Source organism: Lithobates pipiens, unplaced genomic scaffold, assembly GCF_037356315.1.
Source record: "Lithobates pipiens isolate NorthernLeopardFrog02 unplaced genomic scaffold, aLitPip1_a1.2 Scaffold_25, whole genome shotgun sequence".
Taxonomy (NCBI): domain Eukaryota; kingdom Metazoa; phylum Chordata; class Amphibia; order Anura; family Ranidae; genus Lithobates; species Lithobates pipiens.
The window spans coordinates 94,727,648-94,752,313 of record NW_027507787.1 but is presented as its reverse complement, the minus strand read 5'-3'; the positions used below and the strand labels follow the sequence as shown (position 1 = coordinate 94,752,313).

The 24,666-nt window shown below is 42.3% G+C and overlaps 1 protein-coding gene and 1 long non-coding RNA gene across 3 annotated transcripts in view; one reads left to right on the top strand and one right to left on the bottom strand.

Moving 5' to 3' along the window:
- The window catches only part of LOC143930418 (membrane-spanning 4-domains subfamily A member 8-like), a 71,543-nt gene extending 55,691 nt beyond the window's left edge, over nucleotides 1-15,852 (bottom strand). The window contains exons 1-4 of one of the 2 annotated variants that reach the window (XM_077454725.1): nucleotides 15,714-15,773; nucleotides 11,827-11,942; nucleotides 10,045-10,179; nucleotides 5,708-5,827 (exon numbers count right to left, since the gene is read on the bottom strand). In XM_077454725.1, coding sequence (XP_077310851.1) covers nucleotides 5,708-5,827; nucleotides 10,045-10,170 — 246 coding nt within the window. In that variant the 5' untranslated portion in view covers nucleotides 10,171-10,179; nucleotides 11,827-11,942; nucleotides 15,714-15,773. Of the gene's footprint in view, nucleotides 1-5,707; nucleotides 5,828-10,044; nucleotides 10,180-11,826; nucleotides 11,943-15,713 lie in introns of both variants that reach the window. The other variant, XM_077454724.1, reaches the window with a different exon arrangement.
- LOC143929916 (uncharacterized) lies at nucleotides 12,783-13,742 on the top strand. The gene is made up of 2 exons (XR_013262644.1): nucleotides 12,783-13,096; nucleotides 13,296-13,742. It is a non-coding gene; the product is annotated as an uncharacterized LOC143929916 (long non-coding RNA).
- Nucleotides 15,853-24,666: the final 8,814 nt, after the last annotated feature.

Genomic DNA, 24,666 nt, shown 5'->3' with positions numbered 1-24,666 from the left:
CCATGTGCAAGGCTGCAGAGAAAGGAGACTCTGCTGCCAGGTCAGTGCTGAGGTGGGTGTTCAAGGCAGCTAAAAAAGAGGGATGAGGACTCCTGAGTGCTGAAAAAAAGAGCAAAGGGTCTGCAGGAAGCTAATTGACAGTGAACACAGAACAGAGGAGAGAGATGGGCCTGCTTAGAACATCTGTGACAGATAAATGCAGGTCAGAACCACATAAACAGAGAGCTGCAAAGCTGTTCCGGATTTTCAAGGGTGAATCCTGACTTCAGTCCCCAGGTGAAAGAACTTTACGTTGTTACTGAATGACGCCGGATTCAGAGTAGGGTCTGTATGTGTTTATTGGGCGTGACCTTTTACCTGGCCTTCATGGGGCTCAAGGACCATCTTAAAGAGGCCTATCTTTTGCACTATTGTAGCTGAGTGCTCCAACACGAGAACTAGGGCCCCAACATCAGCAGACTCTATACTGACCCATTGGCCAATGCCATAGGGTAGAGCCTCTTGTTTACAGTTAGGCCATTCATTTAGGACCTTTTGCTTTTTTGTAGCAGCGCCTTGTCCAGAAACTGTTAAGACTATGTGTTGTATGTATACTATTTAACTATACTTTCCACCTTAGGGTCGGTTCACACTAGGACGACTTGTCAGGCGACTTAGCCGCCTGACAAGTAGCGTACCGCTCTGTACAATGGAACCATTCTAATTGGAGCAACACAAGTCGCTGCGACTTAGAAAAAGGTTCCTGTACGACTTTGGGGGCGACTTGCATTGACTTCTATACAGAAGTCGTTTTGCAAGTCGCCGCAGTGGTTGCGTCTGGGTCGCCTGAGGCAGTCGCACTGCAAGTCGTGCTGCCTCAGTGTGAACTGACCCTCAGGGCTTTGCCTTTTAAAAAGCCCTCATTTGAAACTATTAGTTGTGTCAGGGAGTTGGGTTCAGTCAGGGTGGGTCATCATGGAAGAGGAATGGGCAGGAGGATCCATCTATCCAGTAGTTTCATAGGGAGTTACACTACACAAGTTATTGTCATTTAGGCCGCGTACACACGCGGGGACTGTTCGCTCAACTTTGTCCGTCAAACAGTTTCAGCGGACAGTCCGCTCAAAATTAGCATGGACGGACTTGCCCACACACGACGAACGAACAGTCCGCTGAAACCGTGCGCGATGACGTGAACGGCACGTACGACGGGACTAGAAAACGACGTCCTATACACTGCAATGCAACCTTCGGCGTGTAAATTCTTTCTGAGCATGCGCGAGACTTAGTTTGACGAACAAGCCTACACACGGGCGGACTGTCCGCTCAAACCAAGTTTCAGCGGACAGTTTTTCGGAATTTCCGAAAAACTTTGTTCGTCAGACTGTCCGCTGAAACTGTCCGCTGAAAGCCCACACACGAGCGGACTGTCCGCCGAAACACTGTTCAGCGGACAAAGTTGAGCGAACAGTCCCCGCGTGTGTACGCGGCCTTATTATATGTTTCCTGGTAATCGACCGGTAATTATAATTTAAGATTTTTATTTTTATTTTTTTATTTAGTGGCTTTGGAAGGAAAGTGATTCTCTCAATTCTGAGACAGCTTGGAGTTTTGAATGACTTGAATATTGATATTTAGAGTCAATTTTTAAAGTTGTATTCTATTAAATTATCGTATAGCCATACCAGTCTGATCATTTAAAGGAAGAAACAACAGTATACACTAAGATCCAAAAGAAATACCATACATAAAATTTTTGGATTTTGTATATAAAAATACCTGAACTGAAGGGTGTGGGGGAATTTTGGAGGAAGTGGAACAGGGCAGAGGTAGGGAAGTTTTAGGAAAATATGGGGAAGGAAAGTGAACACAAACAATTAGAAAGATGAAATAATGTATTAAGTGCCAAAAAAGTATTCTTTTTTTTTTTTTCCTTCTACTTTCCTTTATCAGCTTGAGCAGGCTTTCTCAACCAGGGTTCTGTGGAACCTTAGGGTTCCTTTAAAAGTTGCTAGGGGTTCCTTGGGTAATGATCAACTTTTGCCTCTCAGATAAATAACTGACATGAATAATCTTTTAGTTATCTGTAAAGGTGAGATTCTTCCCAATGACCATAAATTTAAAGTGGATGTAAACTCAATAAAATGTTTTAGTAATAAAGACTTCTACCTGGTACAGCAGAGGATGACAGTTCATTTGTGCCCAGTCTTAACACGAAGAGTTAATCCAGGTCCGAGGAATACTCATGCTTTTTTTTACTAGGCCAAAAACCCACACAGAAATCTGTTTCGCCACATCCCCCACTGCTGTGATTGACATCTGATTTCTTTCTCTCATTCACGAGCAAAGGGAATGTTTCTATGATTCCGTCTTCACATCCCTCTTCCTTTCTTCTCAAGCTCTCTCAGGATTGGTGTGAGATCAGATGTCAATGAATACGCATATTGAATGGGGGCCGTGAACGCACTCTGCTTGTGCTATGCATGCAGTAAGGGCTGATCTGCATGCACTTTTCATTGTCCAGGCGCGAGCATCGGCTTTGCGATGCTGCCTGGCGAGGGGGAGTGTAGAAGTGGGCGGGGAGTTGTGTGATGTCACTGCTCCGCCCCCGAGCTCTGGCAAAGAGACCCACCTACTGATTCCTGAGTTTTGCGGGGCTCCTACAGCGAAAGGGGGCACGATTTTAAAGGTAAAGATACATGCAGGATGTTTATCTATCTACACTGCTTTATGTGCCTTTAGATTAATCTGGGTGATCAGTGGGTTTACATCCACTTTAAGGAACATTCTTCCCAATGATCATCATACAAATGTACGGTCAGCTGTAGATATAGTGTTTATTAACAGGGGTTAACCGAGACCTGTCGCTTTAATTGACAATTGCGCGGTCGTGCGATGTGGCTCCGAAACAAAATTGGCGTCCTTTTTTCCCACAAATAGAGCTATATTTTGGTGGTATTTGATCACCCCTGCCGTTTTTATTTTTTGCGCTATAAACAAAAATAGAGCGACAATTTTGAAAAAAACACATTATTTTTTACTTTTTGTTATAATAAATATCCCCCAAAAATATATAAAAAAACAATTTTTTTCCCTCTGTTTAGACCGATACGTATTCTTCTACATATTTTTGGTAAAAAAAATCGCAATAAGCGATTATTGATTGGTTTGCGCAAAAGTTATAGCGTTAATAAAATATGGGATAGTTTTATGCCATTTTTATTAATAATTTTTTTTTTACTAGTAATGGCGGCGATCAGCAATTTTTATTGTGACTGCGACATTATGGCAGACCCATCGGACCTTTTTGACACATTTTTGGGACCATTGTCATTTATACAGCAATCACTACTATGTAAATGCAGTGAATCCTGTGTAAATGACACTGGCAGTGAAGGGGTTAACCAGTGGGTGGCAGTGTAGGTGTTAAGTGTTCCTAGGGGTGTGTCACTAACTGTGGGGGGCTGGGCTTTCATTTAGTGAACACTGATCTCTGCTACAATCACATGGAGCAGAGATCAGCATCACTAGTTGCTAGGCAGAACGGGGAAATGGTGTTTACAATGGCATTTCTCCATTCAGCCGCCCTGTGAGACGATCGCGGGTATGCCCGTGGCGATCGAGTCCACGGAACCTGCGACTGGACTCACGGGGGTCCCGACCGGTAATGCGAGCGCACCGCCGGCAGCGCGCTCGCGATGGCAGGGTGGCATTAAAGATTGGACGTACCTGTACACCAATATGCCTGCCCGTGCTATTCTGCCAACGTACATTGGCGTGCGCCGGTCGGAAACCGGTTAAGAAAAGCTGAGTTAGAGCATACACACATTAAAGCTGTCTACTGAGCTCTGGTCAGTGAGAACCTTTATTAGAGGAGGGGAATCAAAGGCAATCTGCTGTGAGTGCTGTTTTCATTGGTACCAAATCATGTAAAAGTTATCGGTAATGAACACCTGTTAGCGTGTGAAACGCGTCTACCATTTGTACTGTCTGTAACACTTGGGATGTTCTTTATTAAATAAGAATTTTGATGGATCTTGGAGTGCAGCCATTTCTTCAGTGATGAACGTATGCGGAGGTGAGTCAAGGCGGCATCTGTGATATCATTAGGCTTCCTGTCTCACCTGGAGCAGCGAGTTCTTTTGTTTGGATAAAAGTTATTGGGACATCCTCTGGCCTCTTAGGCCAATTTGTAGCTAGGGAGATTTGGGGTTGGTTATAGTTAAATTGTCTAAATCTTTGCAGTTGCAAACCACTTCTTTGCATAGAAGAAAAGGAGGCTTTGGAGACTAGTGGCCTTGTCTAAATCTGATGTCCAAACACACCTAGGAGGCAAAGAGTATGATTGCATATATTGGGTATTGAGAGATTATCAGCAATACAGGCTATAAGTGCAGACCAGAAAGGCTTCAAGCTTGGGCAAGACCATATAGAATGGTAGAAATCTCCCCAGAGCCGGATTACCAAATAGGCCGAGCAGGCAGCAGCCTATGGGCCCCACCCCATTTAAGGGCCCCGCAATAATGGATCAAAATAATATTGATTTGATCTTGAAAGAAGTTTACAGTGAAGCTTTATTAGATTGTTCATGAAAAATACAAAAATAAATCAACTCAAAGAAACAAAAACTTTGCATGAAATATTCCATAGAGAAAATACTGTATTATGTAATGTACTTACTAAAAAAAACTTGAAGTACGTAAACCAGATATCAAGTTCACATTTCATTTTGTCTCTTAAAAGTTCATCTTCGTTCAGCTGTTAGTTTATAAAAAATGTTGGTGCAACCAATGTATATGTAATGTGCAGTACTCATGGTCATCTCCATCTGTGTACACTACTTAGTTCATTGTTATCCCACTAGAGCATTTCCATGTTAAAAACCTTCAGAAACCTGCAGGGACGCGCAAGGTTTCAACTGCCTACATACCTCCACAGAGTTTAATCCATCACCCATTTCCATATAGCATAATAAACATGTATGGGAGCCTAGATGGCCCATTTTATTTAACTTCCATGGGGTAATATAAATTCTATGAAATTATCTGTTTGAGTCTGTCTCTAGAGGAGATAACCATGGCGAAATGTGAGGAGAAGAAATCACTCCCGTTATTTGTAGAATGGTCTAGAATATCCTGGGACATGTAGCTTTTATGGTACTGGCATAAAGACTATTTCAGATAGAGGTTTAGTAGTACACAAGTTCACAGTTGATTACATTTAGTGATAAAGTACAGTTTGATAAAAAGGTTTATCAATTTGTCAGAGGCTATGTTGTGCAAGGGCCCATTTACTACTTTACTACTTCCCATGTGCATTAACACATATGTTAAATTTACATATTTTTCTGCATTGAGGCGCATTGGGTTAAGGTGTCCAATTTACTTTAAATTAGCAATTACTGAGCCTCAATGCATGGAAAAAATGTACGTGCTCTATTTTTTTATAACACAGCACACTACAAATGCCAGCATGTGCATTCATTGTGGTGTGCTGCAGTGATTTGTCCTGTACTGTAAATTGTGTGTTAGGGCTATTCAAAATGAATGGCACTGCAACACACCACAGTTCATCAAATAATGTGCCTTGCGCTAATGTGCACTACAATTAACATTTGCATAATTATCAATGGACACTCAATCAAGTTTTTATAACATTGAGAATTTAAGTTACCACTGGAATAACAGAAGTAGCTATCAACCAATAATGCGGTAAAGAATTTACTCACTACCACTGATGCCCAGTATAGAATTCCACAGTTTGCAGTTCTAGAAATCAAGTCTTCTGAAGAGGATGAGAGCACAGCCCCCAGGGACCAATGCAGGAGCACCAGTGTTATTTGGACAGCCTGAAAGTAATAATAAGCGTAAATTATAAAAAATGATAAATACTCCAGTTATATCTAAAGTAATAATATTTTAAAAATTGTGTTTAAGTTCCTAGGTCTAATGTGGCTCAGTATGCCAGTGACTATTCAAGAATCAGTTTCTGAGACTAATATAATTTGGTGTTCTCGGTAAAGGGTCTTAGAGTACAGTAATAAGAGCTATATAGACGAATGACAATAATGATAAAAAATTATAACTGAAGTAAGAACTAGACTAGCTAAAAGTTGGTTATCAGGGGTAATCTGATTCCTTTAAATGAAGTGGTCCAAAAAAAAGGATACTATTATCATGAGGAAGACATGGCCCGTGAGCCAAACTCCTATTGGTGGATTCAGGATAAGGTGCTCTGGCACTCAAGGCAAAAATGCCAAAGTGCATCCCCCATCCTCATAACTGAAGTTATGCCTGCATGAACAGTAGTTAGAAAGGTATAGTAAATCAAATAACAAGGGTGTGGCTTTGATGTTGTAATTCACACTGTCCTGAGAAGCTGATGCTTTAGCAGCAACACTTTCTGGGTTATTGACCCAGATCAAGAATAGATATAAGGAATTCTGACATTCATTTACAGCATCAAACGTATTAAAGCCTGTCAAAGCCAGGCAACTAGCCTTTTCAAAAGAGTATCAGCAATGGCAGTCCAGCCACTTTCAGCCAGAATAATTTTATTATATTATATATTTATAATTATAATGAGCATGTCAACTAGACAAGTCTTCATTAATATAATAACCACGAGAAAAATGTCTGCAGAGACCTATCAATCCAATTTGTGTGCTGTAAGATGATCAGTCATTTACACTGTAAAAAAAATAGCAAATAAACTTTGTGTGTGTAGCACTACCCCTGTAGAGTTTACAGAAGACTGGTTTCCCCACTCCTGCACAGCCAGACAAAGCATTTTCCACATTCATCCAGACACAAGGAACTTTTTTTTTGTTGTTTATTAATGGTAATATCTTGAATGGTTATAGGAATTATGGAATGCCTAGTTTGACTGCAACAATAACAGGGCCAACGTCCTCACTATGTACATACTCCAGAACTGTCCTCCTCCTGAGTACTGACATTTTCTGATGATCAAAAATGCAAAAGCCCCTTAAAGAGGAAGTAAACCCTTCCAAACAACTTGGACCTATAGGTAAGCCTAGATTAAGGCTTACCTGTAGGTCCAAGCAATATCTCCTAAACCTATATGGTTTAGGAGATATTTGCCCGAAAATGGGCACCGCTGTCTACGGCGCATGCGCCGTAGACAGCGGCGCGCATGCGCACTAAATGCGGCAAATCCAAGAATGGATTTGCCAAATTTGTCGACTCCCGTGCGCATGCGCGGGAGTGACGTCATCGCGGCTTCGCCGTATGACAGCGGCGGAGCTGCGAGGCGCGACTCCCGTGCGCATGCGCGGGAGTGACGTCATCGCGGTTGCGCCGCTGTGATTCGTCGGAGCTGCGAGACGCCACAAGCAACATGGATGCGGCGGACTACAGGGATCAGCGGCGACTTCGCTGGCTCCTGTGTCAGGTAAGTGACACACAATGAGCTACTATGCGATGCATAGTAGTCCATTATGCTTTACCTTTGCAGGGAAAAAAAGAGGAAGTAAACCCATCAGGGTTTACTTCCTCTTTAAGGACTAGGAACGACCAGTCCCTTAGAAAGTAGCACAAAGTGTTGCAGATTGCATCCAGGAGTATCTCCAACTCCACTGTAGACACTGATTCCAGCTCTTCTACCTGCAGGAACTACCAGCCCAAATGGCTGTTTCTTCACCAGCCCACCCTGCTGCTCCAAAGGTCTTCCAGGACAAGGGAAAGAAAATATTAATCACAGCACTGTCTTGCTGAAAAGCTTGCTACATGTGGCAGTCTCTCCCCTTGTAGAATAATAAGCCTCAGTCATTGGTGTCAATGGGATAAAATTAGTCCTAGTCATTGGTGTAAGTTAGATAAAATGAGCCTCAATCACTAGTGTCAGTGGATTTTCAAGTTCTAATCAATAGTGTTAGTGGGATAATAGGCCATAATCATTAATATCAGTAGGATAAAATGGTCCGCAAATAATTGGTGTAAGTGCATGGGAGCAAAATAAACCCCCTGCCCAGCATTGCCTGATCGCTCCCTCCTGCTCTAATCTGCCTCTTCTCCTTTGGGCTGGAAGTTTTCTGTGAGATCAGTCTACCCGACACATCATCAGCTTACTTAAAGTGCTTGGCTACTGAAGCTCAAGATATTTAGTCAAGCTCCCAGCACACCGCCGTAAAATATCACACTGGGAGACTTGACAGCTCTGTAATATTGTAAACTGTGTCAATATAATACTTTTCACCTTTTTTTTTACTACTATAAATAAAGCACCAAGGCGACAGAGTGTGCATATGGAAGGTTTCTATAAATGCAGATTTTTAATACGTGATTACTTGATAAGATTACTTAAAGCCGTTTGGTTTACGTGGGTATGTGTTATGGCAGTTGCTTTATTGGAATTGACTGTCAACATACCATAAAGGACTGAAAGTCACTCCTGTGGTATTTTTGGTAATGCGGGGCACCACAACACACGGTAGTGCATTACCATCAAAAACACAAATCAAAATCCCCTGAATGACAGACTCTACAAACTCTACTCTTTGTTTGAGTCCCATATATAAATTTTAATGCAAAAAAAACATATGATATATGATTGAGAAGTCACTTCCCAATGCGTACAAGCATTTTATTATATAAAGTACACATAATATACTTAATAACCATGGGACATTAAAATAAGACATACCACCATTTTTGTCATCCCTGAATATTATATATTATCCTGTGACCTCAAGTTTCCCCAACATTTAAGACAGTATACAATAAAATGCTGCCATTCTGCCCCAGATAACTGATTTACTAGTAACCCCCCCATTATATCTGTGAAATACTCCCTATAAATGCTAAGTCCTTTGGTATATATTTATGGTTGTAACATGAAATGCTGCGCAATATCAACATGTGTCTACTTGCTAAGGGAAGGTGTACCCACCCCCCCCCCCCAAAAAAAAAAAAATTTCACATCAATGACAAAAGTCAGCAAGGGGAGCTGAAACAAACGTGTGGCCATTGACTGGTTACGATGGTGATGTTGAAATGATGATCATTTGATAGGTTACTAATCAAGTGTTCTCGTTCCCGGTGGACACTGTGCAGCCCACCATTGGAGATCCAATAATCAACTGAGCATTGAGCTGCACAGAATATAAGTATTTAATATTCTCCTGCCATCAGGACCTACCTAGGAGGATGTTAATATGACCCCGTTACTAGGATCAGAAATTGTAACCTACAAGCCCCTGTAAAGAAACATTTGTATACTTATCTTTGTAGTCAGTGACTTTTCTTGTGAAATGGAGATGGGAGCCTCTTCTTTAGTGTGCAAGCACAAGTCCAATTCATACAATGCACAGGTCTCTATTCACCAAACTGTAATTCAATGTAAAATGAGGGCAAAGGGATGTGATTTAGGCAAAATTGATTTTGCTGGGAAATTACTGGTTTTGCTGTCTAAGGAAGAGATTATCAGTTTGCTCATTGTGCTGCTTAGGCAGCGTTTGATTAAAAAATTGACTTTTTTCTTTATTTAGAAAGTGTTTTCATTTAGAGTTATTTGTTTTTGTCATTTATATTTTGCATTTTTGATCATATTGTTACATAGTAGTTGAGGTTGAAAAAAAACCTTCAAGTCCAACCTATAAATGCCATTATGCATGGTTTTATTTTTCCACTATCTGTTTTCCTATTTTTGTAACAACAGTAGTGAGGCTATTAAAGGGACACTATCCACTTTGCCACTGCAGTGCTTGGCCAGCGGGAAGGTAGAGAGGGAGCTTAAAAAGTCATGACTTGACGCAGAGATAGGGACTCCCTCCCACTCCATCATCATGGTGTTTACTACCTGTAAATCACCAAATCACCAAGGGAAGTGACCTGCTCCTCATACTTGAAAGCAGTGGGTATTTATTTTCTCTTCTGGCTTAATAGAGGGATGAGAGAGTGAAGGAAAGGTGAATATGCATTGCCAGTGAGCCATCACGAAAGGAAATCATTGTATAGCTTCCCTTTGACTTACAAACTTATAATAGTAAATATCAATAAAATTCTTATTCTGTTTTTAAGAATTCATAACCTATAAATTACTCACCCCAAGAACTTTAGGGTGTCCCTTTAGGAAGATCTTGAAAAATTCTTGGTTACAAGGAACCACTGGGTAAAGGTTCTGCTGAGCCCCAAACATGGGTCCACATGGTGGAGACACTGGGAAATCCATATTCTGAACCTGATAAAAAGTTGAAGCCACTTCTTAAATGATGTTCAGTATAAATAGTTCAATAAACTTATTTCACAAGAAAAACCCTACCCTCAACAACTACCAACTCCTGTTCTCTAACAGGTTCTGGACCTCCAGGTGGATGTGCAAAGTAACAAGAATTTAGAAGAGGCAAACTATTTTCAGTGTAAAGATTTCCTACAGTTTATTATCTCAACAAATTTTAACAGTAGAAACCAATAAGCAACCAAGAGGAAAGATGGATGGTTTCTTGTTTAAGACAATTGCGGGGCAGAACCACAGAAAAGAAGGTCACATAAAGGATCATATAGCTTTTAATTATGTAAATATACCTTATTCAAAGATTATCAAAAAATTTACTTTGGCACAGATTATAAAATTGTTATACTATCACCTTTCCCCCTAGTTTAAAACCATATATGACAAAGGTGTCATATGTAGGATGTCCCCATACATGGTTTCTTGTTTCCTCAACTACGAAGAGTGTTCTGATTCCTCTTAATGTCCCCTGCATTTCTTTTCCCTATAGTTCTTTTGCTGCCTTTACTTATCAGTTTAATTTTGGGCATCGGTTCACAAAATAGATTTTCTAACGAGGGTGGGTGGGGAAATTAGTAGGAGGCATGGAGAAGCTTGGCTATGGGTAAAGGTTAAAATTAAAGGTATTGTTCTCCACTAAAAATGCTTATACCCATACATTCCAGGCTGCACGCTGGCTCCCCAGTGGTTCAACTTCAATACTGATAAAAATAAAAAATAAATAAAAAAGGAAGCCATACTTCAAATTAAAAGCCATAATTTATTACATAGTCCAGTGAGAGACAGACAACCTGAACTTCACCCTCTGATCCATTTATGACTCATATTGAGCTTATTCATAGTTTCTATGTAGATACTCTATAAATAAGCTCATTATGAGTGAAACACATCAGAGGACAGAGTTCAGGTGATCTGTTTTGCAATGGACCAGTCAATAAACCTTCAATCATGGCTTTAAATTGGGAGTATGGCTGGTTTTCCTTTTACTAGTACTAAATAATAAGCAAAGGTTCGCTGGATTTAGAATAATCCACAATAAAAAATGTGATGGAAGGGGGATATGATCGTCTTATATAAATACATACAAGACCCATACAATAAATTCACTGAACATTTGTGCATTTAATTTGAGCATGAACAACTCCTTTCTCCATTGGCCTTTGATGACCCTCAAAATGTTGTGCACGTTTTGTTTCACCTCATTCTGTTTGCCAGGTATACTATGATATACTTCACATCACTATATAAACTATGTAAGTAAATCTAACTGTTTTTGGGAAGATACCATACAGTGGATATAAAAAGTCTACACACCCCTGTTATAATGTCAGGTTTCTGTGTTGTAAAAAAATAACACAAAGATAAATAATTGCAGAACATTTTCCACCTTTTAATGTGACCTTGTGACCTATAAACTGTACAACTCAATTTAAAAACAAACTGAAATATTTTTCGGGGGGGGGGGGGAGTAAAAATAAAAAAAACGAAATAATGTGGTTGCATACGTGTGCACACTGTCTTATAACTGGGGATTTAGCTGTGTTCAGAATTAAGCAATCGCATTCAAACACATGTTAAAAAGGAGTCAGTACATACCTGCCATCATTTAAAGTGCCTCCGATTAACCCCAAATAAAGTTCAGCTGTTGTAGTAGGTCTTTCCTGACATTTTCTTAGTCACACCCTACAGCAAAAGCCATGGTCTGCAGAGACCTTCCAAAGCATCGTTATAAGGTATAAGTCAGGAAAAGGGTACAAAAGAATTTCCAAGGCATTAGATATACCATAGAACACAGTGAAGACAGTCATCATTAAGTGGAGAAAATATGACACAACATTGACATTACCAAGAACTAGACGTCCCTCCAAAATTGATGAAAAGACAAGAAGAAAACTGGTCAGGGAGGCTGCGAAAAGGTCTACAGCAACATTAAAGGAGCTGCCGGAATATCTGGCAAGTCCTGGCTGTGTGGTACATGTGACAACAATCTCCCGTATTCTTCATATGTCTGGGCTATGGGGTAGAGTGGCAAGATGGAAGCCTTTTCTTACCAAGAAAAACATCAAGGCCCGGCAAAATTTTTCAAAAACACATCTGAAGTTTCCCAAAAGCATGTGGGAAAATGTGTTGTGTTCTGATGAATCCAAGGTTGAAATTTTTGCCCATAATTCCAAAAGATATGTTTGGTGCAAAAAGAACACTGCACATCACCAAAAGAAAACCATACCCACCATGAACCATGGTAGTGGCAGCATCATGCTTTTGGGCTGTTTTTCTTCAGCTGGAACAGGGGCCTTGGTCAAGGTAGAGGGAATTATGAACAGTTCCAAATACCAGTCAATATTAGCACAAAATTGTAAAATAAATCACCGCGCTATATGTGATAATTAATGTTTGGACTTTCTGCTGCTGTACATGACATAGGTCAAAAAAAAGAAAAAAAAAAGGTATAAATACCACAGCGCAAACAAGCCTAGGTGGATATAGTAAAGTGCAAATGCTGTACATAGAATACAAGTGCAAAAACAATAAAATTGTGCAAAATGATATCAAGCATGTAGCCAGTGAAAGTTCAGAATATTGAGCAAAGTTTAGGTTGTAAGAGAGCCTGTTACTTCCTGGAATGAATTGACTGTTATTTGATGCCTTATACTTTTGCCCTCTACTACGGAACATTGTAAGATTGACTTTCATTGAATAAACAAGGCGTACTTTACTATGCAGGCTCTTTCTCCTTATGTCTGAGCCTGAACCACTCCAGGAAGGATTGCACCCTGGAGTTGGCGTTTCATCACACTGCTCACCATACTAAGCTTGTTTGACCCCGCAAAGCAGTATTGCTTGAGGGTCCATTCCATTGGGTCTGGTGAGTTCAACCATAAGGGGGGGGGTCCTGTGTTCACCTGAACTTTTACTGGCTAGATGCTTGATATCATTTTGCACAATTTGATTGTTTTTGCACTTGTATTCTATGCACAGCATTTGCACTTTACTATTTCGACCTAAGCTTGTTTGTGCTGTGGTATTAATACCTTTTTTTTCCAACATTGGCACAAAACCTTCAGGCTTCTGCTAGAAAGTTGAACATGAAGAGGAACTTCATTTTCAACATGACAATGACCCAAAGCATACATCCAAATTAACAAAGAAATGGCTTTACCAGAAGAAGATAAAAGTTTTGGAATGGCCCAGTCAGAGCCCAGACCTGATTCCCATTGCAAATCTGTGGGGTAACTTGAAGCGGGCTATGCAGGGGATGCCCTCACAATCTGATGGATTTGGAGTGTTTTTGCAAAGAAGAGTGGGCAAATATCGCCAAGATGTGCCATGCTTATATAGCAGAGTGCTGTAATAAAATCAAAAGGTGCCTCAACAAAATATTAGTTTAAGGGTACGCACACTTATGCAACCATATTTTATTTTTACTACTCTACACCTAAAAGATTTCAGTTTGTTGTTCAATTGATTTGTACAGTTTATAGGTCACAATAAAGGTAGAAAAAGTTCTAAAATTATTTATCCTTGTCAAATTTTTTTACCTCACAGAAACCTGACATTTTAACAGGGGTGTGTAGAATTTTTATATCCACTGTATGTACCATGTATACTCCATATATTATATTATTATGAACAAAAACTTTGTTTTGATGTAACTTACTGTAAAATCCATCCTGTGTGATTTCCATTTAAAATCCAACTCAGAACTATTTCTTTTATAGTATGGCCCCTCAGCAGCATTAAACAATCAGCACTGGCTGCTATACTGAGCCCCCCCTCCGATGCTGTCTCTCACAGTAACAAAAATTCTGCTACAAGATGTTTCCAGGTTTTTGGGTTCACTGACACCTAGCATCAATGAACCCAAAAGACCAAGGACATCCGATGAGTGCAGGGACCCATCATCTGAGGAGGCATCGCCATGGGCCCCTGTACCCAAAGTGTATTAATGCAGAGAGCAGTGCTGATGTCATAATGTCATGCAATCAAGGCCTGTCCTCCACAGGGAGAAGATTCCAAGAGGAAGAAGTCCTTGCACTTTAGGTAACAGTAAGTGGGGGGTGGGTCACAGTGTCACAGTGAAGGGAGCCTAGCATTTTTTTTGCTTTAAATGTATTTTTCTATGCTAGGACAGGACACAGCCTTCTATTTTTTTTGTTCATTTATAAAGCGTTCTGAATGCGGTTTTCTACTGACCTTGTTTATTTTAGCTTTCTGCTTCTTGTAAAAAAAAAGCCTTCCTGCAGTCAGTTTCCACTTGTTATTTGTCTAGTGCAATTTTCAACAAAGAATCTGATGGCTGGTACTGAAAACAGGGGACTTTTCCATTGAACAATATTTCTTTAGATCCATTGCCATGTGCATAGCCCCAAAAGGGGCTTTTCTATCAGAGTCTAGCTAGTCTTTAGTACTTCAGACAAAAATTTATTTTAAGCACAGGATATAAAAAGGTTAGAATTGGGTTAGAGTTAGAATTAGAACCTGGTCAGGTTTTCCTTTTGCTCTTTGTGGCCCCATTGGGGAGATTTTCCTTGACTTCCTGTCCTACTGATAGTGTTATCACGCTAACAGGGGCATTAAAACACTATTACTACTTTTCAAGCAAGGTCTTGATATCGTTTTTACTACTGTCTTGTGCCCCATTGGAGATTTCTGTCTTGGGGACAATGCTGTCACTGTAAAATGAAGTGAACAGGAAATCTCCCCAACAGGGACACAACAAACAATAAAAATCCAATGAAGGTTCTAACCTTTCCTCACATTATCCAATTGTAGAGTTATACTTTGACAGGGGTCTATAATATCTTACACGACTGTACCACAAACATACTATTAGTGTTCGGGTGCAAGGTTATACTAATACATTAGGGGTAGGTATCCTCATCCTTATAATGCATATAGTCAAGAAAGGGAGGGAAACGAAGAAGCGACTATTGTTCGCGAAACTAGTTGAGAGCAATTGACACCGTCATTGATTTTGGGCATCAATTTCCATTGTGGAGCACTGGCCTCTCCTGTACAACTAAGATTGGAGACGCCTCTGCATCATGGTTGTATACTTATATGAATGTGACAAAGCATTTTTTAGGCTCTGTAACTTTTAATCTCTCTATTTTTGTACTATATAATTCTGTTCTATTTGCTATGTAATAAAAATTTTAATTTTAATGTCTTTTGTGGTATCGAGATAGTCCTTCAAATATTGGGGCACGGCACATTTAAAAGCTTTTTTGGGGTTTTTTTTTTGTGCGCATGCCTCCCTTTCTTGACTGTACCACAAACATCTCAAGTTATATATCAAACGTGTGATTACAAAGTATTTCTATACAACAGGACCTATAAGGATATTACATTTTTATGTAAGAAAAAAAACAAACAAATATTCTTGAATTGGGAACATGGGTGAGACCCCCCCCCCCCCCCACCCCCGAGCTGCAACTGCCATCATCTTCTGTCTCAAATATACAAAATAAGGGTTTTCTTACCAGATAATGTGCGTTATGCTCAGTTGTGTTACTGTTGCTGAAGACAGTTGATTACATCAAAGGTCAGTGCATTTGTTTTATTTGCTTTGCAATCATAAATTAGGAAAAAAAAAAGTCCATAGTGCTAGATGATATGCAAATCAGTCAATAATTATACCGTCATGACCAAAGCGTGTTCAGGTGCAATTGCCTTTTTCTGTTTGCTTAGAGCTTAGTTACAGATCTTCTATGGATAAGTAGTAGTCTACAAGTGGATGATTGTATACAGCGCTAAAAGAAGAGAACTGGCAACTACAGAGCATGTCTGTGTTATTGTAGAATAAGGAGATCCATGGCATGGAAACTATTCACCATTTGTCATTTCAGTGTGGAGGTTGTAGGTGGGGTGCAGCATGTGTGGTGGCAATAATTTACACAGTCGGGTGCAATGTAAAACTTGTATTGAAGTAATGTAACAACAGTTCACAACATGCTAGTGGGAGCTACCCAGCCAGGTACACTCACGGTTTCCAGAAACGTGAAAGGAGTAGATTGCAGCCAGACCTGACAGCGTCTCTTGAGCAGGGGCTGAATGTGGCCTGGTTGCCTCCTGCCCAGTCGAGAAGGTGTCCATAAGAGATGAAACCCTATGCTTTCCCTACTCATCGGGAACCTTTCCCTAACACTAGTATATGTGCCAAACCTGGGAACCAGGGTCTTAAAAGGCTCTGCCTGACCCAAGATGGTGACCAGAGTCACATGGGCAGCAGAATCCAATCGAATCACTTCCCCAGTGACCCAGGAAACCAAAGAGGAACCATGTTCCTCCTGACTTCCTCTCCTACTGCAGTTCTTCAGGATAGCGCCACCTGCAGTGGAGAAAGTAGACTGCACCTGCTTACAAGCTCATCTAGTACCCTTTCTAAATCATACCCTTGTCCTGCACCAACCTAGACACTTCAGTCTACAACGCTTCCCTTTTAGTCTCCCTGGACACACTGGCCCCTCTCACTATACATAGAATTAGGCCCTGACCCCTTTAACCTTGGCAAACAGATGACACTAGAAGTCTGAAAAAAACACAACTGTGCTCTTGAGCGCCTGTGGCGTAAGACTAAGTCTCAGAAATATTTCAACCAGTATAAATCTGCCCTTCAAAAATACAATTCCTGCCTCCTCACTGCCAAGCAGACCTATTTTATCACTTTCATCAACAACTTATCATCCCGTCCCCGTCACTTCTCTACCTTCAACTCTCTACTTCGTCCTCCACTGCCTCCACCCACTAACTCAAGCACTACCGAGGAGATCGCCAATCACTTCAAACAGAAGTGATCCCTGCTGTTCCGATACCTTCCACGCCTTGCACTTAATGCCGACAGATACAATCATTACTTCCCTCAGTCAACCCCACTGCTATAGACGAGGTTGCTAAACTACTTGCTAGTGTCCAACTAACCACCTGCCCTCTGGATGCTGTTTCTTCACAAAAGCTACGTTCACCCTTTGACTCTATTTTACACTCTCTAACCCACATCTCCAATCTCTCCTTCACTTCTGGCATCTTCCCCAACTCTCTAAAACATGCACTAGTCAGCCCCATACTTTAAAAGCCTTCACTGAACCCAACTGTCGTGGATATTCCACTAAACTCTTGCACTAATAAGCCCCCTTCCACCATAATGGTATAATGCATCTATAAAAATACCCATGTCTCCCCCTTTCCCCAGTAAACAGACATGACCATACTTATGTCCTCATCTCAGCATCACTGCCGCCAAACAGTTTACTGGTTCTTTTATTCAAAGACAACAAAAGAAATTATAAACAGGAGGTCCTGGCTCCACCAGCCAATCGTCTCCTACACAGGACGTGACCTCACAGAATATGACCAAATAAGAATATGACCAAATAAGGATGTGACAACACAGGATGTAACAATGCAAGATGTGAATGTCAACACAGGATATCACCAAATAAGGATATGACCAAATAAGGATGTAACAACACATGTGAATGTCAACACAGGAAAAATTAATTTATACAACAACCAATGAAACAATGACTACAATTCCTGCTGATGAGAGATTATCTGTGTCATGTCACCTGAGAGCAGGTGACAGATGCACTCCGTAGGAGTCGGAAGTGCACCACTAAGATAGTGGACACCATGACTGACTGCTGCGGATAGTGCCCAGGGAGATTCAGGGCACAGGTCTACAGGATCACTAACACAGATCCCAATGGGAGCTGGAGCATAGATTCCCCAGGTTGCAGAGTCTAAGAGCCAGCAGGTGTTTGCCAGAGCCTCTAGTGGTGAGGATGGACTTCGCTGCAGTCTGGCTCCAGGTCGCGGCCCCTAGGGTCTCACAGCTCATGCTCACAGTAGACTACAGGAGAAGGAAACAGCAGGCTGGAACAACAAGGATAGTAAGGGGTTAAGGCAGAGGTCAGGGCAACTAGCAGACAGGAACAACAGAGTACACGCCAAAGGTTCAGGGTCACAGGCAGACAGGGATGGTCGGGGACCTGCCAAGATTGGTAACAGAGACAAACATAGAGCACAAGAGAGCCAAACACACAATGGATACACAATGGTTGATCAGCACCGCTGGCTTGAAGTGCACGGGTTCATATAGGGTTCCCTGATAGGGCCTAGGGTGGAGCAATGCTTAGAGGAGAGGTTATAAAAAACACCAGGTGGAAGTGGCTGGCCTCTTAGTCTGAACACATGAGGAGAGGTAAGCAAACAGAGGAAGATTACTGCATAACCATGACAGTGTGGCTGCAACTGGTGCGATAGGTTGAGGTTGTTGAACCGGGGGGCCTAATGAGGCCTGAACCTGTTCAAAACGGGATGCCAAATCCTGAAGGAATCGCATCACTTGGGTCTGATGTGATTCCTGGGTCTCAAGTCTGCGAACTAAGCCCTGCAACGGACCACCTGCGGGTAGAGGCACATCAGCCGGGTCCATGGCTGATCAAACTTTCAGGTCACCTGAGAGCAGGTGACAGATGCACTCCGTAGGAGTCAGAAGTGCAGCGCTAAGATAGTGGACCCTAGGAATGACTGCTGCGGATCGTACTCAAGGAGGTCAAGGAAGCAAGTCTACTGGATCACTAACACAGATCCCAGTGGGAGCTAGAGCATAGATTCCCTAGGGCGTGGAGTCTAAGCCCACATACACACGGTCGGAGATTTTGCCAACCAAATCCGTCGGATTGTGTCCGAAACTGTTGCATACACACGGTCGGGCCAAGTTGTCTGATTTAGCGGTTGCCAAGAACGCGGTGACGTAATTTCGTTACGATGGGACTACATTCAGGCTAGTAGCCAATAGCTTTGATGTAGGAATTTGATCTGAGCATGCGTGACACTTGGTCCGATCAAAATTCGCTAGACATGATCGGATTAGGTCCGACCGGCCCAGTTGGTCGGGAAATATTTCCAACATGTTGGAAAATTGGGTCAGACGGAGATTCGGACGGAATCAGTCCGATGCATACCACACACAGTCGGATTATCTGACGACACAGTCTGATAAGACGCATTCCGACGGATTCTCCGACTGTGTGTACGCGGCATAAGAGCCAGCAGTTTTCACCAGAGCCTCTAGTGGTGAGGATGGACTGCGCTGCAGTCTGGCTCCAAGTCACAGCCCCCAGGGTCTCACAGCTCACAGTAGACTACAGGAGAACAAAGCAGTAGGCTGGAACAACTAGGACAGTTAGGAATAAAGCAGAGGTCAGGGCCACTAGCAGACAGGGACAACAAAGTACACGCCAAAGGTTCAGGGTCACAGTCAAAAAGGTATAGTCCAGGACACGCCAAAAGGTCAGGGTCACAAGCAGACAGGAATAGTGGAGAACATGCCATGGTCGGTAACAGAGACAAACGAGAGCACACGGCAAGCAGAAAACAGGAAGCCAAACACACAAACAATACACAATGGATGATCAGCAAGGTTGGCTTGCAATGCCCAGGTTAATATAATGTTCCTAATTAGATGGTGAGGTGGAGCTATGCTGAGGGAAAGTTATTTAAACAGTCAGGTGAGGGTGACTGGTCTCTAAAGAAACACAGAGAAGGTAAGCTGACAGACACACATCACTGCATAACCATGACAATCTGCAGGTGTATGCTCATGGCACCATAAATATGTTGGTCAGGCATACAGGGGCGACATAAGCGCACATCAGCTAAACTGATAATGTGTCTGCAGAGCGAACACATCCCCCCAGACCATTGTTCTGTACACTGCACAGGGGTCCTTCGCTGGTGGACATATCCCCACTTCGCAAACACTTCTCTACATCCCCAAGGAGCTTTCCACTACCAAACAGATCTCAACCAGCGTCAGTCTGCCTCAGTCAGCTCTTTAGAGCGGGTTGCGGGAGAACTAACACTGGGAGACACTGTGATAATACATATTAAAATAAATCTTCATAAAATTTCCACAACACAACCAATCTTAACAACCAAAGATCCATCTCCTTGCTCCCCTTTCTATCAAAACTTCTTGAACGTTTGGTCTACAACTGAATGAGCAACCTTGCCGAGAATAGCATTCTTGATCTTCTTCAGTCTGGATTTCATCCTCAACACTCCACAGAAACTGCTCTCCTCCTAAAACTAACAAATGATCTACGAATGGCCAAAACCAATGGACACTATTCTGTACTTCTATTCTTGGACCTTTCTGCTGCATTTGATATGGTGGACCACCCTCTCCTCCAAAAACTCCACGACGGCCTGTTGGTCTCCGTGACTGTACTCTTCGCTGGTACTCTTCCCTACTTTTCCAACTGCACCTTTAGCGTTACTTACAACTCTACTTTCTCCTCTTCTCTTCCTTTCTCTCTTGAGGTCCCCCAAGGTTCTGTTTTTGGGCCTCTCCTATTTTCAATCTACACCTCTTCCCTGGTTCAGCTGATAGCCTCCCATGGCTTCAAATACCATCTCTACGCCAACGACACCCAAATATTTTTCTCTACCATTCAGCTCACTCCCTCAGTATCTTCACGTATCACTAATTTACTAACAGATATATTACCATTTCCTCAAACTCAATGTATCCAAAACAGAACTTATAATTTTTCCTCCAGCACGTGCACCTTCCCCTGATCAAAATCTGTCAAAATCGATGGCAGATTTTGGGCAGCACAGTGGTGTAGTCGGTAGCACTCTTGCCTAGCAGTAAAAAGGGTCACTGGTTTGAATCTCAACCATGACATTACCTGCCTGGAGTTTGCATGTTCTCCCTGTACCTGTGTGGGTTTCCTCCAGGTACTCCAGTTTCCTCCCATACTCCAAAGACATGCAGGTAGGTTAATTGGCTTCTGTCCAAAATTGGCCCTAGTATATGAGTGGGGACCTTGGATTGTGGGCTCCTTGAGGGTAGGGACCGATGTGAGTGTGCAATGTACAGGGAGAGGGACAATTGTAGACACTTACTCAGGTTGAACTGGGTGGACTGGTGTCTTTATTCAACCTCACTAACTATGTAACTATGCAACTATCAGCGCATACCAAGGTCCTAGGTGTAGTCCTGGACTCTGAACTCTCCTTTAAGCCTTATGTCCAATCACTGTCCAAATCTTGCCGTCTCAACCTCCGCAACATCTACACATACGCCCCTTTCTAACCAACAGCACAACAAAGCTTCCTTGTCATCTCCCTGTCAGAAACCATGAAACAGACTGAGACAGAAGTACAATCAAATCACACGTGTTTATTAATAAAAGGTAAATAGAAAAAAGCGTAGTCATGCATAGCCAGAGTCCAGTAGCCAGATCGGGTAGTCAGCCAATCCAAAGTTCATAAACCAGATCGGGTAATCAGCCAGGCCAGAAGTTAGGGATCCAAGGAGAGCAACTGCAAGCAGGATAAGAAGCCAGGAGGGATGTCAGCAAGCCAGTCTTGAAACAGCAGGAGATGGTTCCTTGTGATGTGACCAACGCGAAGGCAAAGGAAAGAGTGAGCTGGAATGCTTTAAATAGGCAGGTCAGACGAACATCATCAGGAACAGCTGGTAACTGTGGAAAGAGAAGAGAGCTGGCAATTAGCCCACAGCTGAGTGGCCAGCCCAGAGGAGGAAGGGCTAAGCCACCCCTGACACTCCTGCCTCGATTACTGCAACTCCCTACTCCCTACTCATTGGCTTACCTCTACATAGGCTACCCCCCCTTCAATCCATCATGAATGCTGCTCTCAGACTCATTCACCTTACCAATCACTCTGTGTCTGCTAATCCTCTCTGTCAATCCCTCCACTGGCTCCCGCTCATCCAACAAATGAAATTCAAAATACTAACAACAACTTACAAAACCATCCACAATTTAGCCTCCAGGTACATCACTAGCCTAGTCTCAAAATACCAATCTTTGTTCCTCTCAAGACCTCCTGCTCTCTAGCTCCCTCGTCACCTCTTCTGTTGCTCGCCTCCAGGACTTTTCTAGAGCCTCTCCAATCCTATGGAACTCCTTACCCCAACCTGTCCAATTATCTCTTACTCTATTAGCTTTTAGATGATCCCTGAAAACCCTCCTCATGAGTGAAGCCTACCCTACCCACACCTAACAACTGAATTTTTATTTTCTACATCAGTTCATACCTTACAGTTATTACCTTCTGTTTCACTTGACCCTCCCTTCTAGATTGTAATCTCTAATGAGGAGGGTCCTCTGATTCCTCCTGTGTTGAATTGTATTGTAACTGTACTGTCTGCCCTCATGTAAAGCGCTGCACAAACTGTTGGTGTAATTTGAATCCTGTATAATAATAATAAAAAAATAATAAATAAACATAGGAAAGCACTAAACTGGTCTTATCTTTGTTTTCATTTTTGTATTGTACTGAGAATCTGGAGTGGAGTCATTTTTGTGGATCTATCAAAGAGATTGTCCCAAGGCACAGTTGCTGGTTTATCCTAATTTAAGACTTTCCATCCATATGCAGAGAGATAACTCGAGGCCCTTAGAAACCTAAAACAGAAGGGTGTCCTTTTATGGAAATCTAAAAAGAATTAACCGAAAAAAATTATAAAAACACACGCGTATCAGTGCTTCCAAATGTATTACTGCCATGGTGCGGTTGCAAAAAGAAAAGCACAGTAGCTATACCAGTAAATAGACATTTAGTTGTTCTGGGTTGTGCTTGGCCAGTTTTTACAGTTGTCTTCACAAGATGTCTCTTATTGGTCAAGGACACACCCGGTGTCTGAGAAGATCATCTAAAGCCCCGGGCTAACATGGGAAATTGCGCCCCCCCCAAGATGTATGAGCATTATGTATCCACCCTCCTCCCAAAAAAAATGAGCGCTAATCTGCATGCTGAACTCAAATGCTCTCAACCCCAAATCCCTAAGTTCCCTCCTAGAACAAATTCCCCCTCTGAACATAAATCCCCTCCACCCAATCTCCTTGTGGTGCTCCTGAACCTCACAGTGCCCAGGGCAGCCAGCCCTCCTGCCCACCCTTTGTCCTGGCCCTGAACACACCCCCTCTTCTACTTAGCACTAAATTATAGTTCATACGATCCATGAATATATCACTTTTCTGTCACATGATACTGACAAGTATTCACTTTCCTGGGATGTTGAGTTTTTTTTATTTCTATTTGTAGTCAGAGTCTTCCAGAAAATCGCAAAAGCCTGGATGACTACAAAGGGGATTACGTATTCAACAGCTACAACAAAAAGAACTCCAGCGCCCCATGTACCTGATGATGAAAGAAGGGACCCCCTGTTTGGGACTCACAAAAGTTGCCTCCGATCTCGACGAATATCCAGAAAAAGGGGTTTAGGACATGAGCCTAATATGGAAGGTATACCTGGACATGAGAACGAACAGTTTGTGGTGAAAGGATGCATGGAGTAAGGGAGAAAGCTGACCAGAGGAATATTGCAGAGAAGGACGTAAACTTAAATCCGATACTGTTCCTGTGGTACGGTAATGACCATGAAACTCCTGGCTTGTCCCTTTATACTAATCATGGAGAAGTTGTAAGCGTAGCAAAAGGGAATTGCCTAGAGCACTAACTGGTAACTGTGCCAAGGGTAGGAGACAGGAAGTCACACACCACAAAAACCTGGCCAGTAACTGGTAGCCGTGCCAAGAACATCCCTAACTACCCTTCTCATAGCTTAGAGAGGGTGAGCTGCAAAAATGGACAGACTGACAGGAGTTTGTAGGGGCCTGAAATGCTGGCGACCCAATAGATACTTGATAGAGTTGGCAGATGGCCAAATTGCAGAGACAATAAGCAGCGAAAGCTGGAGACATGAGCCTATGAAACCTTTATACCCTTGGTAGAAGCCCTCGGAATACTCTGGATAAAGAACCATTGGCCAGATTGATCACCTGTGACTAGGCTAGCCCCTAGTTCCACATGACTTTGTGAAGAAATGCCAACATCGCCTGCAGGCACCCAGAGAAGAGCAAAAACCGGGGTCGCTGCTGACACCTCCGCTCTAGCCAAGCGGGTTATGATCCCCTCCATCCTGCCTAACAAATATGGCATGGACGTAAGAGCGTATTAAGTATCACATGAAACTGGGTTAAGAATCATGCCTAGAAACATGTTCTGCTGGTGGATGGAAGAGGTTGGGACGGAGTTAGGAATAACAGCCTGAAAATACTGCCCCCCCCCCCCCCCAGCTGAGGTCGGGAAAGGGATAAACCAGAGATAAAACTCAGCTATGAGTTTGGTATGGTCCCACCCCTACCTGATGGGGTGCTACCATGCACTGAAACCCCCATGCAACGATGGAGAGGAAATGCAAATTTGTCGCTACAGGAACGTGCATCATGCCCTGATCTAAGGAAACACAAACTAGAGAAAAAAGAACAGACAACTAACCAATGAACAACATCCCTTCGTACCAGACAAATATGAGGATGTAGGTGCAGAAATGACAAGACCAACAGTGCGTGAATGTGAACCTAATGGCAACACCACCCTAGTGTATGCAGT